Source organism: Anguilla anguilla, chromosome 7, assembly GCF_013347855.1.
Source record: "Anguilla anguilla isolate fAngAng1 chromosome 7, fAngAng1.pri, whole genome shotgun sequence".
In the NCBI taxonomy this organism is placed as follows: domain Eukaryota; kingdom Metazoa; phylum Chordata; class Actinopteri; order Anguilliformes; family Anguillidae; genus Anguilla; species Anguilla anguilla.
In genome coordinates this window covers 56,499,214-56,516,529 of record NC_049207.1, presented here as the reverse complement: position 1 = coordinate 56,516,529, position 17,316 = coordinate 56,499,214, and the positions used below count along the sequence as shown (strand labels likewise).

The window sequence follows — 17,316 nt, the reverse complement described above, 5'->3', positions numbered from 1 at the left end:
CACAGTAAGTGGTTTTGATCATTTTAGAGTGATATTTATTGTTTTTAGACCTCTCAAAGGAAGGACACAACGAGAACGCGATATCTTTAATGAAGACGTCAAATAACAGTGGTAGGAAAGGTGGACGAACTACAGTTACCAGAATGCAGTATTGTTTGTTCCCGAAGTTAGTGCCGCGCGAGGCATCTCCTTGCGGGAAATGAGAAATTTCAACAAAAGGAGACGGGGGAAGAGGAGGGACTGAGCGAGATGTTTGTGCATATTTAGGCTACTGTTGCGAAGTCACTTTATGGAATACAAAGTTGAGCAATTATTACCTCAGATGCAATTATATCTAATGCACAATGTATCTTTCATAAACCAAATGAATCCGCAAGCCTCGAAAGGGCAACCCACTAAACAAATAAATGCTCCTTTACCATTTACGCTACCTGTTTTGGTGCTTCACATCCAGACGACGGCTTGGGACAGGCTTCTGAAATCGCATACTACCGTAAATTATTGGTTATCGCGACAGTATTTCGCTAAACTGTATTTATAGAAAACAATTATATTTTCCTGCTTTCGCATGGATGTTTATATTTTATATGTTTCTAAAATTAAAGCATGTCTGAAGAACAACAAATTTGTGTACGGGCGTATAGGCTACCGATTTTTTTTTCCTAAGGGCCCTGCGAAATCGCATAATGTTGATTTATATCACACACAGTCCACCAGTCTGTCCTCTTTACTCTACAGAATATTTATTACCATAGCAACACAAGTAGCAAGCCCCCAAAACACCTTTCTAGGAAATAAACTCAGGGATCGACGGTAGCCTGTAGCCTCGTGGCAATGGCATTTTCATAGCAATTATTAGGTGTTTATTTATTGAAACGGATAACCACACCATGTGTACCTTGGTACTCAGTCAATATAAATAACGGACTTGAACTTAAAATGCAACCACTGCTTGAATGTCCCACGTAGGCCACGTGATATAATTTCGGAGACGTGGATTAAGTATTCACTGGCCGTCAGTGAGAGGGGCAGACCGCCAGGCAGAATTCGCATCCTCTGTATCTTCGACCCATCCCTTTGGCACCTTCGAGCACAGTCCTGGACGGACACCAGGCCTAGATAAAATTGGACGCCTGTCACACGGCATCAGTAATTCGCTGGAAGCCTCTCAGAAAATGAAGAAATGGAACACACACGTGGAAGGAGACTTGGCAGGTGAATTTTTCTTTTCTGATTCCTTAATAAGCCGACAGGGTCAGGTGGAAAGAGTGGGCGCGCGCGCACTTCAAAATACGGCCAGAACAGCGCGCCCACCTTCTAAATCAGGCTGAGTGAACTAAAGCGCTTTCAGATTTCTCACTGCATATTCTCACATGACAGCTCAAAAGCCTCTTTCAGTATATCAGAAAGATTTAATCATCTGCTAAAATAAAGCAGAGTTAGCAGTCCCGAGTCTGTCCCCCAGTGGGTAAGTGGTGAACGGCTGGGCTGGGGATAGGAGACGGACAGCCAGAGAACATGTATGCAGAACACCATAAATAAGAACAGAACCACTGGGGGATGACAGAACACTCTTCACTTCTCATTTTGGGAAAGTGTGGGGTCCACGAAACGTGGCCCCTGTACAGCACGCCGTCTCTCAGAATCTGTAAAAATGACAATTCTCAAAGTGTCACCATCTGGACAAATTATTACAAAGGCACATAAAATCTTAAATGAACAATGAATGAACTCTGTTCCCTGAACTGGGAAAATAACTTAAGTAATATCAATAATCTTTATCAATAATATTAACCCAAACCCTGTTATAGGAAAGTTAAATCTAAACATTCAGCATGCAATTTAAAAATTTAGAATTGTATATACCAGCACTTAATCACATTTTGACCAAAAAAATTGTATGTACATTTCAAGTTGTTTAAAAGTTGATTCCATCTATGGATTTCATGCACAATGGCAGCAATTCAAATTAATTTAATGAAATCAGAAAAAAAAGTGTGTATTGCATCCTAGTATAAAATTATTGCATTAGATATGCTTTGTGTGTCTTATTACTGTCCAGATGGGCAATGAACGAGAGAAAGTTTTTTTTGTTTTGTTGTTTTTTTTTTTTTTTTAAATCGCCAAAATGTTTTGTCTTGTAAAAAGAAAAGAAAAAGAGTCAAACTGAAATTTAGCACATCTTTGTAAGTACATGCAGAACAGAACAGCAGGTACTCTGAACATCCACCGCTTGGCATGGCAAGAGGTAGAGTCTCTGTAAGTGTCCCAGCCCCCGGTGCCCGTGGGGGGGACGGGGGGCGCTGTGGGGGGATGGGCTGCCGGGGGGGGTGTGGCTGGCATGCCCGGCGTCTCCAGTGTTGCAGCTGCTCCCCCTGCTGCACTCCAGCGCCGTTAGAACACCAGCCGGCTGACGGTGCTGAAGCCCCCCCCGCCCCCGCCCCCGCCCCCGCCGGACGGTCCGCAGCTGCCGGGGGGGTCGTTGTCGTCGAAGCCGTTGGGGCGAAAGGAGCAGGACGCGGAGGCGGCCTGTAGGGCCCGGGCGCGAGCGTTCAGCTCCTGCTCCTGCACACAAGGTGGGCGGGGGAGGGGCATCAGCGCATTCCAGTCTCAACAGTCAACCGAGGGTCTGTTTCTGTCACACTGCCCTCTAGTGGTTGTTTTATTCATCGCACTTGAAAAATCTGAATTACACTTAGAAATCTGAAGGTAATTTGGTCAACTCATGTTATACATCTATATATAAATATATATATACACACACACATATACACATATTTTTTAAAGGGCATTCCAACCCGTTAAATGCTCGTTGGAGGAGCTAGGAGGCTCCTGGAGGATGCACCAGCAAGGAAACAAGTTTTTTTTCCCCCCAGAATGCGTGATGTATAAATGATCATCCTGTGGATCCACCAGCCACTGTCCTCACTAAGCTAACTGCACTTAGCGCACAGAGCACAGCCTGTCAAATGCAGGCATGCCTGATATCGAATGATTTACTTCAGCTGAGAGTTACTGTGAATGTAGGAGCTTAAATCTACTGAATGAGGAATCCTCTGTAATGCTGAAACATTACGTGGTCTGGTGCCCTTAATGGGCTGCATTAATCAGGCATTCAGACGGCCGCTGACAGACAGCTCTGTGGGGCGGGAGTACAAAGGCAATGGGCCCAATCACAGGTGTGAGGATCACCAGCACGGGATGACTGTGGAGTGCAGTGACTGCAGGCCTGGTGAAAACCCCCCGCCCCCCCCCAATCTGCCCTGCTTAACGGGTGGGGGGGGGTCTGCGTTTACCCTGCCCTGCCCGTGACCTCGCGGGGTGCGTATGCAGGCTGGTCACATGGTGAGGGTATTCCGAGCTCGGGCCCCAGGTGTGGATTCTCCGAGCACGCTCACACTCACCTGCAGGAACAGCTTGTTGTCCTTGGTGATGGCGTCCATGAGCTCCTTCTGCAGCGGCGGTTCTGCGCTCAGCCGCAGGCCGTTGGGGCTGCTTCCTGCCTGGAGCGACCTCACTTCCTGCTTCCTGTAGATCAGAACGTAGGCTGTGTCCTTGGGGAAGCGGCTGGTCACGTTCTGCACCGAGGGGAAGCTGGTGAAGGTCACCCTGCTGTCGTTGAAGAGGAACCAGTCTCTGACGGGCGGGTTCGCTAGCTCCGCCTCCTGCGTGGAAAGGGAGCCGCAGACCGCCAGGTCCGCCTCCGTACCGTCCAGCGATTCGGCGCTCGCCCTGGAGCGCAGGCCCGGGGCCCCGCCCCCGTCCGACCCGCTCACGTTCCTGCCGTAGCAGTAGTAGTGCCCGCTCTCGGAGGACATCCCAGAATGCATCACCACCGAGCTCAGCACGTACGGCACCGGCCGGGCCGAGGGCGGGGGCGGGGCCTCCTCTCTCTGGCCCCGCCTCCTGCCCGCCTCCTCCATCCCGGAGGGCTTGAGTTTTTTGGCCAGGTTCTCGCCGCTGTCGGGGGAGTCCACCTGCAGGGCGGGGGGCGAGCAGCGCCCCCCCCGGGGGTGCACGGGCAGCTGCATGACCGGCGGGATGCAGACGTTGTCCAGGATCTTGCGGCGCACGTGGAACTTGGCGTCGTAGGAGAAGCGCAGCAGCGTGAGGATGAGGTACTCGGGCGCCCGCACCACCTGCATGGTCTTCTCCGCCCGCTGCAGCGCGCCACACGTCTCGCAGTAGTACTTATTGTCCTCGTCCAGGATCTCCGGCGCCAGGAAGTAGTTGATCAGGTCGGGCACGGAGAGGGGCGGGTCCTGGGCCGGCCGGTCGGCAGGGGGCGGAGCCCCGTTCAGCCCCGCCTGCTTCTCCCTGACGAGCGCCTCCGAGGCCTCGCTGCCCCCGCTGACCGGCCCCTGGTGGCCCCCGCCGGGCCCCTTGCCCCCCTCCGCGCCCCCCTCGGGCAGGGGCCCCTCGGGCGGGGCCCGCTGCGTGGCGGGGGGGCAGAAGGCCAGGGACAGGTCGGAGAACGGCTCCTCTTTCTCAGACACGCTGGTGCACTGCAGGCAGCGGATGCCCGTGGACAGCTTCCCGCCAAACATCTTTTCGATGAGCGTCTCCTTGTCCTCCTCCCTCTCGGCCGGGCCCTCTGCGGGGCGCGGGACGTCCTGGGGGTGTGGGACGTCCGGCAGGGGCACCACCGCCCCGCTGGTGCCATTAGAGCTGGCCTCCGGGGACACCAGCGCCGGCTTCGCCAGCCGAAACGCCTGGATTGTCTTCTCCTCCTCGTGCAGCCTGGGGCACACACACATGCACGCACACGCACACACACATGCACGCACACGCACGCACACAGACACACACAGACACACACACGCACACACGCGCACGCACACGCACGCACACAGACACACACAGACACACACACGCACACACGCGCACGCACACGCACACGCACACAGACACACACACGCACGCACGCACGCACACGCACACACACACGCACACGCACACAGACACATGCACGCACGCACACGCACACAGACACACGCACGCGCACACGCACGCACACACGCACACAGACACAGACACGCACGCGCAGACACAGACACAGACACACACACACACACACACACACACAGACACACACAGACACACACAGCAGTCACAGCGTAAATAACCCATCAGCACTGCATGGTGCGGCTCAGCCAAAGCTCAGGAACAAGTCCTAACTCACTCAGGTCCTTCCTACTGAAGTTCATTTGTTCTCATGCCAGAAGCGTTAACTATGTGCAGCAGAACTGATTTTGGGCGATAGCAAGCATTTCCTGTTCTTCGACACCAAAAACCTGCGCAACCAGCAACGGGCTCTGGCATATGCATGCAGCTTTAACCCGCCATTATTTACCCCTGTCCAATCACCTCTCCTCTTTACAGAGCATGAGCCAATCAGATCTCCTCTTTACAGAGCATGAGCCAATCAGATCTCCTCTTTACAGAGCATGACCCAATCACCTCTCCTCTTAACAAAGCATCCATGATCTAAAACCTGTAAATATATAACATGTAACTCCTTATCAGGGTTGGGGTCAGTTTAATTTCAATATACTTAATTTGGAAATGAATCAACAATTAATTTTATATTTCCCAGATTGTCTCTAAACGGAGCGGACTGACGGGTCTGTAATGAAGCCCTGGGACGGAGCAGTGGCTTGTGGGAGTTGTGAGGTCAGACGGTCACCTGTCCAATAGGAAGCGCAGGTATTCGGAGCAGTCCTGCTGGGACCCTGCGGTGAACCACGGCGGCCTTGAGGCCTCAAAAAAGTTCCTGGGAGCGTAGGCCGCTCTCTGAGAGAGAAAACAAACCGGCGTCCCCCCCCCCCACCGTCAACATCGCCTGCAGCAGCACACAAACCCGCCTCCACGTTTACAAGGGCTCTGAGGACTTCACTGAGTTTATGGACTTCTCCAGCACACCGTCTCCTCAGCCACGCCAAACATTCCCCGTGCATGTGGTCTAAAATAGAGCTTTACGACGCTCAGAGCCCTCTTAAAACAACACAGTAAAAATTAAACTGCTTCATTTCCTTTAAAATAAAAATATATGGTGTGACATTCCCAGCATTACTTCATTATGCAAGGCCTATAAAAATGGCATTTTAATTAAAATGTGTGGGCAGGAATCAGATAAAGATGCACTTAACAGGTAATGCCTGGAGTGCAAATGATTCATCACACCCAATAACCTGAGTGTGTGCTAGACAGGCTAACAGGAAGTGGGAGGTTCTGACCTGAGTGTGTGCTAGAAAGGCGAACAGGAGCTGGAGCTTCTTCATCAGAGTATTGGAGCCATTGAGATTCAAGGACAATACAGATCGCCTGAAACTGCAAAGAATGACAAACATTGAAAAATATGTATATACAGCAAACTGCAGAATTAAAACATACATAAATTTACAGGATTCCGACATTAAAATGCCGAAAAATATACTGGAATACATTGACAGTGAGCATAAAGTAAACTTCAGGTAAATACATTTAAATGTACATATACGTGTGTGAAGCCTGCAGCAGCCCCCCCAGGGGCACGGGCGACTCACTCTGTGGCCATGAAGAGGGTCTGAATGATGCTGTTCATGTAGCAGGTGTTGCCCAGGTTGATCAGGCCCGTTTTCCCCGTCTCGGACTTCCCAGTGATCCTCAGCAGCCCGGAGGCCAGCGAGTTAGACTGCGAGGTCCAGGCACTTTGGTTCAGAATCAGCTTCATCTTCTCCTCACCCGGTTTGGGCAGCTCCTGCAAAGACATTTAAACATGGTGTGATTTAAACATCCTGCGATTTAAACATGGTGTGATTTAGACATCCTGCGATTTAAACATGGCGTGATGTAAACACGGCTCTCTCCCGCGGGCCAGCCTTACTTTGATGGCCTCCAGGATGCTGTCGTAGAGGTCGGGGAAGCCGGAGTACTGGTACATCATGCAGTGGACCAGGTCAGTGAATTGCAGCAGGAACGCCCTGCTGGTGGGGAGCCCGTCGTTCCTGAGAGTCTGGACCAGCGGCACGATGTGCGGGACCACCTGGGGGGGGGGGGGGGGGTAGGGGGGGGGGGCGTCAGTCAGCAGGTCACAGCGCATGGTCTCACTCAGGACAGGCCGTGCTAGGATCCAGCTGGCAGGGTGGTACTGTATTAAAGAGACTCTCTGAAGCCCCTCTTGCATGAAATAACACCCTGCTGCATGAGGCCATTTTGTCTTCATAACCAAAGAGTCACAGCGGCAGGGAGTGTCGAGCCAGGCCAGGGCTTCAGAGGGAAGCCAATGTGAACGCGCTGCTGCTGGCGTCTCTGCACTATTAAAACAGCGTTTGAGGACACGTTATGTCAACCCAAGCCAGACACACAAATGTAAGAAACTAAATGTACCCAGTATGCAAACTGCAGTAGTCTGGCTGATTGGGTTGCACCTGGAGAACACAGTGTTACTCCTTCATTGCAGTCACCTTGGTGTGCAGAGGAGACTTTTAAAACACTGCAAATGGCAGCCAGGTGACATTTAACTGGCTGCTACCTGCCACCTTTAGCACTGATTTCAAAGGTGCGTTCATAAAATACAAGCAAGCAATCCACAGAGATTAATAGCCAGATACTGTTTACCAGTGCACAGGGTTCTAGATCTGGTCCTAGAGTCCCACATTTGAGAGTTAGTTCAATGATTAGTTCTTGATTCGGATTGGCTTCATTGATCTGCTAACTGAATGCTGCTCTATTCAGCATTGACATGTATATACTGTGTCCACTGAGAAGAAATGCGTTTGAGAAAAACGTATACATTACATATAACCTTTTTTCCATTCCTTACACTGAAATTGAGATTAACCAGTCATTCGGCCATCTGTTGTAGGCCCAGGAACTGAGCACCCCTATCCCTAACCCTATCTTCTGCAGGAGTTAGCGCTGTAGCGTTAATGTGTGTCCAGGACCTAACCCTATCTCCTGCAGGAGTTAGCGCTGGAGCGTTAATGTGTGTCCAGGACGGCGTACCAGGTGGAAGGCTTCCGGGGAGTGCTGGAAACTGAGCAGCATGTGGGAGAGAACAGCCAGAGCGCCCTGCCTCACGATGGGGTACCACAGCCGATTAAATACCTGTACACACACATTAAACACGCACGGACAGACACACACACGCACACACAGACAGACAGAGACACGCGCGCACACACACACACAGACACGCACACACAGACAGACAAATGCGATAAGATACAAGAGAAGAAATTACAATCGTTTATAATCTGACTGTATTCACACTTGAGTTATTTCAGGGAGATTTCTAGATATTACTATCGGTTTCCATTTTTTATGCCACAACTAATCTAGTAATACATCAGCACAATTATTTACAATTATTTAGAGCAAGCCTTTTTTTTAAGTTAAATTTTAACCTTATATATGTTTATATCCCAAGCTACCTCAATTTTAGGCAGTAAATAATGTGTGTGCTAGCGCCAATAAGCTTTAACTGCATTTGCAGTTCAAAGCTGCTACAGAAATCCAGCTCCATAATTAGGGCTGTCCAGGGTCACAACGGCCTTATCGCTGCAGTGCAACAGCACAGGAGAGCGGGCTAAATGACTGAGGCTAACAGCACAGGAGAGCGGGCTAAATGACTGAGGCTAACAGCACAGGAGAGCGGGCTAAATGACTGAGGCTAACAGCACAGGAGAGCGGGCTAAATGACTGAGGCTAACAGCACAGGAGAGCGGGCTAAATGACTGAGGGTAACAGGGCAGGAGGGCGGGCTAAATGACTGAGGCTAACAGGGCAGACTGTCCTCTCTTATGACAGACATCAGACTCAGTCCTATGTGTAGATCTGCCAACTCGCCCAATAGCATCCAAAATGGCAAGAACATCATTTTCTACAGAGCGTACTGCACTAAACTCCCTAACCCTAACCCGCTTCCTGAGACAGTCTGGGCGTTCCCCAGGGCCTACGCACCAGCTCGATTTTCAGCAGGGTGACGTCGATGAGGATGGTGAACTTCTGCACAGCGGCCAGTCCCTTCAGCAGAGCGATGACCCAGGTGTCCACGTACTGCGCCAGGGGCCAGGACAGCCAGTCAATCATCCTGCAACACAGGGCATTAATACAGAGCGGGCACACAGAGGGCACAGCTTCTGATTTTATACAGTACCGTCCCATCATGCAACAGCACAATCGGGCCTTTCCTCTCAGCACTCAGCAGAGACCACCGTGTGCTGAATTCAGCGCAGCGCCCCGCCAGCCTGCTCCTGAGCTGGGAACCCGCTTTGCTCGCGTGAGGAAACGGGCAGCAGGGGACACTTGACCGTGCACACCCGCGGGTTCACAGCCCTGACGGAGGGTGGACCGCTGGCACATTCTGGAACACACTTCCTGGGCGGCCGTGCCGACATGATGACTGTTCCGCAGAGCGAAACGGAGAGGAGGGGAGGAGAGGAGAAGAGAGAAGAGGACAGGATGAGGAGAGGTGAGGATGAGGAGCATCACCTGCACAGCGCCTGGGTCATGCAGGCGTCCTTCACGTTCTGGTCTGTGGTGAGACTCTTGATGAGAACCGTTATCATCTGCAGCGGGATGTGCTGCACCAGACTGGCCAGCGCGATGGAAGGGTCAAACGAAGGGTCTGCAGAGCGAGGGCGAGAAAGGAGCCTTCAACCAGCCTGGCAGTTTCACAAACGCCAACAGAGTCAGTGGATTAAAGAGACCTCATTGGCCAACAGGGTCAGAGATTTATGATCAATCAGACAGATCAATCATAAATTAAGGCTTTTTCCTGAATGAATCAAAACGTAAAGACTGCTTGGATCAACAACACAAAAAAAAGTCCCTAAGCAGGTGGCACATGTTTAGTAATAATGCTGCTGTGGGGGGTGGTGGGTGGTCAGTCTGCTTATATTTTCCCACTTCATCAGGCAGGAGAGACTTGTGTAGTTGAAAGGGAGCCTGCACCCATTGCCGTTCAGTCAGTGCACTGAAATGGGACAGCAGCTCAGCTGCTGTGGCCAGCGCCGCCTTGTGGGGAAGCTGATCCCCCCTCAGCACTGCCACGGTCAGGACACCAGACCATGAGGGGTATCAGCACTGAGAGTGAGCAGTTAAACTGAATGAGCCACCCGACAGAAAACCTTCTAGAATACTTTTTTTTTTAAGAAATAAAACCCATTTTGAAACGTGTTTGCGCTCCGCAGGTGGGAAAAGCAGTCTCACCTGTGGAAGAAATGATGGCGAAGACCTCTTGCAGGGAGGGGAGCAGCGTGGCGGGCTCCGCCTTCCAGATGCTCTGCAGCAGTGCGCCCACTTTGGTCACCTGGGAGACGTACTCGCGCAGGTCCTGCTCGCGGGTGGCGGAGCACTGGAAGTACGCCATAGTCCGGACCAGCTGCTGGCAGAACAGCACGGCTGCCTTGTCCCGCGGGATGCACTGCACGAAGTCCGACAGCATGACGCTGAGCCGCGCGCACAGGGCCGGCTCGGGCCGCTCGCACACCATCCGCAGCACCTCCACCTGGATCGCCCCGAAGATATCCAGCACCGACGGGCAGCTGATCAGCAGCCGCAGGCAGCTGTGCACGTAGTCGATGACAGCGGGGTCCTTCCGGTCCAGCGGACCGTAGCCCTGCTGCAGCAGGCCCGTTATGAACTCCTTGCTGCAGAAGCGCTCGTACTCGGCGCGGTGGTAGCGCGCGTACGCCTCCAGGACCTGATATCCCACCTGCCGCTGGAAGGCGTCCTCTCCCAGGAGAATGAGACGCGCCGTCAGGCTGTAGAGAGCCTGGCACTGCTCCTCCGTCACATCCTTCTCTGCCGCTTCCACCACTTTTTTCACGATGGCCTTCTTCACTGGCACGGAGTGAGACGAGCTCACCAGGGCCTCCAGAATCTTATCCATGGCGAACGTCTACAGCACATCAGTAGTGCAGTCTGGATGTGAAACGGCATCTGCCGAGAAGGTTACGAGCCAAACTCATTATAATGCAGGACAGTGTAAATTATTTACACATTTTGAAACAAACAGTAAAATTATTACAGACTAATAAGAGACTGCTCAACTGTTATTTAGTTCAAATTTGTAATAAATAAGGAATACTCCATCCACGTTTTTAAAGCCAGTATTCATATTAACTAATCACAAATTGATAGGCCACTATACTTAAACAGTCGGCAAGTAGCTAATGCACACTGACTGATGGCTCTTCCTCCTTTACGGAACGTTTTGAAAAGCTTAACCTGAAGACATTTTTTAAATGAAGGCACATAATACATTACAGCACTTTCTAATTCCTCGGATTTGACAGGTCATACTGCGGTATGTAGCTTCTTAGCTAGCAAGTTATTTTTTATACAAGAATGTAACGTAGCCTACGTTACGATCAAGTCCTGTTTAGCTAACAGTAGCTGTCTAGCTATCTAGTCGCGGTAAGCAGAGTATCCAGAACCGCAGATTTTATATTGGTAGGAAAATTAGCTGAAATAGCCGGTCAGCCACTTCATCGTGACAGCTAGCTTGTAAACTAAACAACTGTTCACACGGAGACCCCGCAGACTAACTGGCAAACTAGCATTGTACACCATGACTCATGAGTGTTAGCTACGAAAATGAAACAAAGCAGGCCAAACGTTAGCCAAATGGTACTGGACAACTAGCTTGCCATTAGAAATGTAGATATAAAGACTGACACACACTACAATCCCAAACGGCAACTTACCAAGACAACACATGCCGACAGGCTCGGTTGAGACTTCAATAAAAAATGTCAATAATCCGTTTTATTTACGTTGCTTACTCTTAGCAGAATCAGCTGATTGAAAAACCTTACAAGAAGCGTCACTTAGGACCCCGGACCAGAGCAGCGGCAGGACCTCAATATTTTCGTCTAAGTAAAATGCCTGTCTTAAAAGTCCTAGAAATAACTGCAGTACGTTAGAACGAGTACAACTTTTAGGCCAGTTAGTGTCGCTATTTGTAGATTTTATTAGATTTAATAACTATTAAATGGTATCATCTTCCTTGGGTCTTTGACTCTTTTGTATAATTTGTTAGATGCTTGCAATATGACCATGAAGTAGCCGTATGATGTAGTCTAGCCTATACTATCTGAACTACGACTTCTGAGGTCGCCAAGCGTCCCCTTTGCAGAAACCATATAAGGTTTATTTAATCTGTACGTCAAACATGTATAGCCGCCCATACACCATTTATTTATTAAATAAAAAAATACATAAACGTATGTTTGCAGCTTGATTTAAGATGTTACTAAACAAGCGTAATATCCAGGCAGTGAAAGTAGATTTTGTCAAAAATATTAAAATGACTATTTTTACTCAACATTTCAGACTTACCTAACCTATTTTGTTTAATTGTTGATAGTGTTATTAAGATGGAGATTCAAAAACGAATATATTTCTTGAGGTGTGTATATAAAATATAGCAAGATGTCGCAAGATTTTAACCTTTTAAAATTTAATCTCTGTAAAACGTATTGCATTTATAAAAACGTAATTTTCAATGCAAGTAGCCTAGTGTGCATTTTTCAGTATGTTTATTCGAATAATGTTGCACTATCCCAAGATCAGTATTCATATTCTAATCATTCATATTCTAATAATCGAACTAATGTCTATAGGCTACATCCTGCATTGATAAGTAACCAAATAGAATTACTATGAAGAGCTCTGCTGGAAGGGAATAGCCATAGACACATATACGTCGATGGGGAATAGCCACTGAACATGGGAATGGCAGTGAAAACAGTGGGCCCTCGGCTCGAGGACAAGGAAATTACCGACCGCGTCAGTCTCATACAATTTTCCATTCGAACTCACGCGGCGTTATAGCTTGTAATAGCAACAGGTGCACGTTCCTGCTGCGTGATCATCGAGAACCTAAACTTTCCAGTCTTTCCAGAATAATTTGATTGTAACGTGACACCCGCCTGGCCAGCTATGAGTAACTTACCTGGCTTTTAATCTTTCCTTTGGTAAAGCTAATGTTGATTGCTGTTGCCCCTCAAACTATACAGACTACTGCCTTTTATCTCGTAAATTGTTTATTATTATTATTATTATTATTATTATTATTATTAGGCTATTATTATTATTATTAGCCGATGTGAATCTTTTAAATCTGTCCTTATACTCGAAGACATGAGGCATCGATCCGTTTAAGGATTTTGTGCTAGCTTCTGCTTTCAATTAGCTATTTAACGTGCTCAAATCATATCTTCGTTCACGCGAGCGAACCTGTGCAGCTAACAGAGCTGTCAGGAAACTAAAAGCATATGTAGGCTAATTGGCTGGAACAAAAACCAGCACGCAAATAGACCCTCCAGCACCGAGGTGTGCACACCTGCTCAAAGAGGTTAAACGTTCATCGTTTAATAGTTGATGATTAGTGCAGCTGGTTGCTGCTAATTTAGCCACGCCGTTTCGCGAGTGTCGAACCGGCTAAGCGTCTAATAGCTGCTGCCTGTTTGTTACAAGGCGACGTTCCTCGCGGTAGCCTACAGGTTATTACGTCGCAGCGAGGCTTGGGAATGTGCATTCAAATCCAGTTGAGAATGAAAGTAAAAATAAATAACATGTCGACTTATTTTGACGTTACACCGTACGAAATAATGGTAGCCTTTTTGGTGACCCACATCCCAGCAGAGTCATAAACAAGTAGGCTAGCCTACTACTCATCGAAACGACAGCGTAGAAATATGAGTCGTACTTGTACACTTTTTCGTGGTACAAATTACAGAAATAGAACCAGTCTGTAGCCTACTTTGAGATTACGTTACAGAAACTTTTTTCCTGCCTCAAGGGACTGAAGACCGTCTACTGGCTAGTTAGCCTCTTTTCACCACTGGGTGGTAAGTTATGCTTATCTACGATGGTATTTTTAAATAGCCGACTCTCAGTGGTCGATTTATGACTGGTGTATATAGCCTAAACCTTTTAAGTGGAATGTTCAAGATTACAAATCTGTTCTGAACAACTCGCAGTTTATTCGCACAGGCTCCTGCATAGTTTATAATCAGATTTCTAAATATTTTCATGAAGTGAAATAAATCACTCCAGTGGCTTAGTGTGGTGTTGACTCATTTACAGCGTGCTGTGTCCGACTCCCAGGCAAACGAGTTAACCGCAGTATTACAGTGCAATAGCAGGTCTGGAAAAAACAATTTGGTTGATTAATTTTCGTCATTAAAATGGTTTACTGCACAGTATTTGAAAAATGAAATACATTTTCCATTCATTTCCAAGGGGTGCATGGCAAAATGATGCGTTAAATCAACACTCGTTTATGAGCCCAGTTGGGACCATGTTATGTAGGCTACTCTGTTAGCATTAAATTGTTGCTTTTTACACTGAATATTTTGCTGCGTGGGGTAAGACTTGTTGTATTTTCTTCTAGGCAATAGTTTTTACTAATTAATTCTTCTAATACTCATGAGGTGAAATTTTCAGCATTTTAAAAGTTATGTTATTTTCTTACCAGCTCATCAATTTCTCACTGATTTTGTGAAGATGTCTGGCATCTCTGGTGACAATTTGGTAGGAATTAGTCTATTAGAAAAATAATTGTATAAATATTACTTGCTATTTTTTTCTTCAAGGGCAAGCTGACCTTAGATTTTAATTAACATCTCAATTAGAATTGTTGTTAAATTAACATTTTGTATCAAAACTGATATTAACACCAAGGAAAGGGCAGTGTCAAGAACCTGACCTTACATAAGGTATTTTGACTCTTTAGAAACCATAACTTAAGTGGATTATTTTAATAAAGCCATTCAAATTATTTCCAATTATAATTCCTCAGACTGACAGCTGCACCTGCTGCAATTAAAATATATAAATATTGTTTGAATGCAAAATAAGATGGCAAGAAGTGAACTGATTTAAGAGCATGGTTAACACAAACCTGATGTAATTCCAGCTGCAATATGGAGAGAAACGGCTATGCTGTAAGCTGAATTTCTAGTTTGTCATATATACAGTCCAATATCTCTGGTATTGGATCTTGTGGGAGCCCATATTTATTTATCTTAAAGGGATCTCCCAGTAGAAGATACTCTTCATTGCTTCTTCGTTTTTTATATCAGATGGCAGTGATATCTCTCTGACTGTAATAACAGCAGCCATGGTAATGCTTTCTTCTTTGATAGAAAGCTTGAGTCCTGCTTTGCTACTGAAAAATATTGCTATAATAATGTTGATCAATAATGTTAATAATGTTGATAAATCAAGCAGGACAGGTCATGCATGCATGCTCAGGTTTTGCTGTCTCTAATTTTAACCTTCGAAAAATACATGTGGCTTATAGCGAACCCAAAACAGTCAGCAGGCCCTGGTTTTATCCTGTTTCATGTGCTCTACTTACGCCAGTGCAGGGCAGTAAATCTTGACCAAACTACAGACTGTCACTGATCATATATTTGATCTAATGCAAATCCTGGCCTCATCTCTATACCACAAGCATGCTAAGAATGTTGGGCCAACGTTAATCAATTTGAGTGGAAGAAAATGTTGAATTCAAATGTATTCCTTTGCAGTTATTAATGTACAGTGCTGTGAAAAAGAAATAGCCCACTTTCAGATTTCCTGTATTATTGCACATCTCACTCTGAATGGTTTCATATCTTTAAACTAAATGTAATATTAGACAAAGGGAAAGGAAACTCGAAACACATTTTTAAAATAATTTCATTTATTAACAAAAAATGTATTGCTTGTGTATGTAATTTTAATACAGTTTGCAAATAAAACAGCAGGTGGCATTGTTGCTTGACAAACTAGCAAAGCGGCAAGCAATCACACAGCAACTGCTTGTGATGTCACCCGCAGGCTAGAGAGGGGTTGTGATGTCACCTGCTATCTTGTGGCACAAAAAACATGCTCTTGTTAAAATTGTAATTCTGCCCTGTGACATGGGATGAACTCAGTATAAACTTAAATATCCACCTGCAATAGGACTGATAAAATTATTTTTATAAAGAACTGTTAAAATTACTTCAAAGAATACCAAAAAAGGCACATCAGTATGTTTCATTATCAATAAGCAGCAGTATGTTTCTGTGGCTTCTAGTCAAATTGGTTTAAAATCAAGTTTGACCATAGTTTGTTTATATTTGTGATTACATGGTGAACAAATAACTAATTAGAATTATTCATCTAGTCTCAAGTTATGATTTTAAAAATACCATTTCACAGAGCCCAACAGGTGTTGTTATTCAGACTTACTTTATTAGTAAGTAAAGTCATTTCATTCCACTGTCAGTTCTCTGAACGCCCAATGCTGTGTAAATAATGGCACTAGCACATCCGACCATGGAGAACAATCTGGAGGCCAATTCATTTGCGGGATTATTTTGACATCACATCAAGACTCATCAGGCCATTTTAGCAATATCAAAGTGAGAGCGTTTTGTATACGTAAGCATAATTTTCTTTATCGAGGGTTTCTTAATGAGCGCTGCTCTCATACAGCCGGGTGCTGGACAAAATGCAAATGCCCCAGAGGAGGAAAATAAGGTAATTACGAACAGCACCACAATAAACAGGAACACAAGCATGAGCGCACCAGCTATAATAACATCCTGTACATGACTGATGGGAACATGTCACCGCTCTGAAGGGGCAATTAAATCAAGCCGCCTCCATTTTGAGTCTTAACAGACCACTGCAAAGATGCAGAGTGGGCAAAAAACAACAAAAAAAAACGGGTCCACACTGGTGATGGAAGTTAGCATTAGCATTCGTGGTTGGTCTCAGATGCAGATGCTGCTGGTTGTTTAGAACAGAATGAGCAAATTACAGTCTCAGCATCTGAGCAAGTGGTGGCGGATCAATCTGCACAGGGAGGGGCTGGGAATGGCTGTTTCCACTTCACGTTAATTAATGTTGGTTACCACCGAGGTTCAATTCATCTGAAAATAAACAACACATTCATTCACTCTCTGAACAAGGGAGAGGTAGAGGATCAAGAGCTGTTTTATTTGGCAGCGCTCGGTAAACAGTAAAACTCCTCGTTTAAAAAAATATAGTTAAAAAAACGATGTTCAACATTAGGACTGGTTTATTTCCATTCTGCCTTTGAATGCAAAGATTCAAATTTGGCATTCTGAAAGCAGTTAGTGAAATCTGCAAATGAATGTTCCTGAAAACGGTGATGCTGCCGTTTCTTTATGTGCTGTGTAATGATAAAGAATATGGATCTACGTATTTGTGCGGCCCTAATTCATCTGTGCAGGGAAAAAAAATCTATAAAAATAAAGAAGATACACAAGATTTACATTACGGCAAATAATTAAAATGGGAAATTTTATGAGACTGTAATTCTGG

At 46.6% G+C, this 17,316-nt stretch overlaps 2 protein-coding genes across 4 annotated transcripts in view; one reads left to right on the top strand and one right to left on the bottom strand.

Annotated features, from left to right (window-relative positions):
- Nucleotides 1-862: 862 nt before the first annotated feature.
- Nucleotides 863-13,042, bottom strand: usp38 (ubiquitin specific peptidase 38). Of its 2 annotated transcripts, none has more exons than XM_035426146.1 (11): nt 12,944-13,042; nt 10,195-10,926; nt 9,475-9,610; nt 8,944-9,073; nt 7,987-8,088; nt 6,866-7,024; nt 6,546-6,739; nt 6,237-6,330; nt 5,687-5,793; nt 3,405-4,740; nt 863-2,565 (listed from the first exon to the last, which is right to left on the bottom strand). In XM_035426146.1, exons 2-11 carry the CDS (start codon nt 10,874-10,876, stop codon nt 2,395-2,397), a joined length of 3,111 nt encoding a protein of 1,036 aa, XP_035282037.1. In that variant the 5' UTR covers nt 10,877-10,926; nt 12,944-13,042; the 3' UTR covers nt 863-2,394. The 2 variants fall into 2 exon arrangements, with proteins under 2 accessions (XP_035282037.1, XP_035282035.1); XM_035426144.1 differs by lacking the exon at nt 12,944-13,042 and adding an exon at nt 11,694-12,272.
- The window catches only part of inpp4b (inositol polyphosphate-4-phosphatase type II B), a 200,846-nt gene continuing 196,472 nt past the window's right edge, over nt 12,943-17,316 (top strand). Inside the window, exon 1 of one of the 2 annotated variants that reach the window (XM_035426137.1) lies at nt 12,943-13,841. The gene's annotated coding sequence lies outside the window, so the exon portion shown is untranslated. The remainder of the gene's footprint in view (nt 13,842-17,316) is intronic. The other variant, XM_035426138.1, reaches the window with a different exon arrangement.

Excerpts from the sequence above, each read along its gene's own strand:
- usp38 (XM_035426146.1), bottom strand. The coding sequence starts at position 10,876 with ATGGATAAGATTCTGGAGGCCCTGGTGAGCTCGTCTCACTCCGTGCCA. Across the intron at positions 8,089-8,943 it reads CCCTGCTGAAAATCGAGCTG|GTATTTAATCGGCTGTGGTA; the intron begins GTGCGTAGGCCC and ends GTGTGTGTACAG. Across the intron at positions 2,566-3,404 it reads ACAACAAGCTGTTCCTGCAG|GAGCAGGAGCTGAACGCTCG; the intron begins GTGAGTGTGAGC and ends CCTTGTGTGCAG.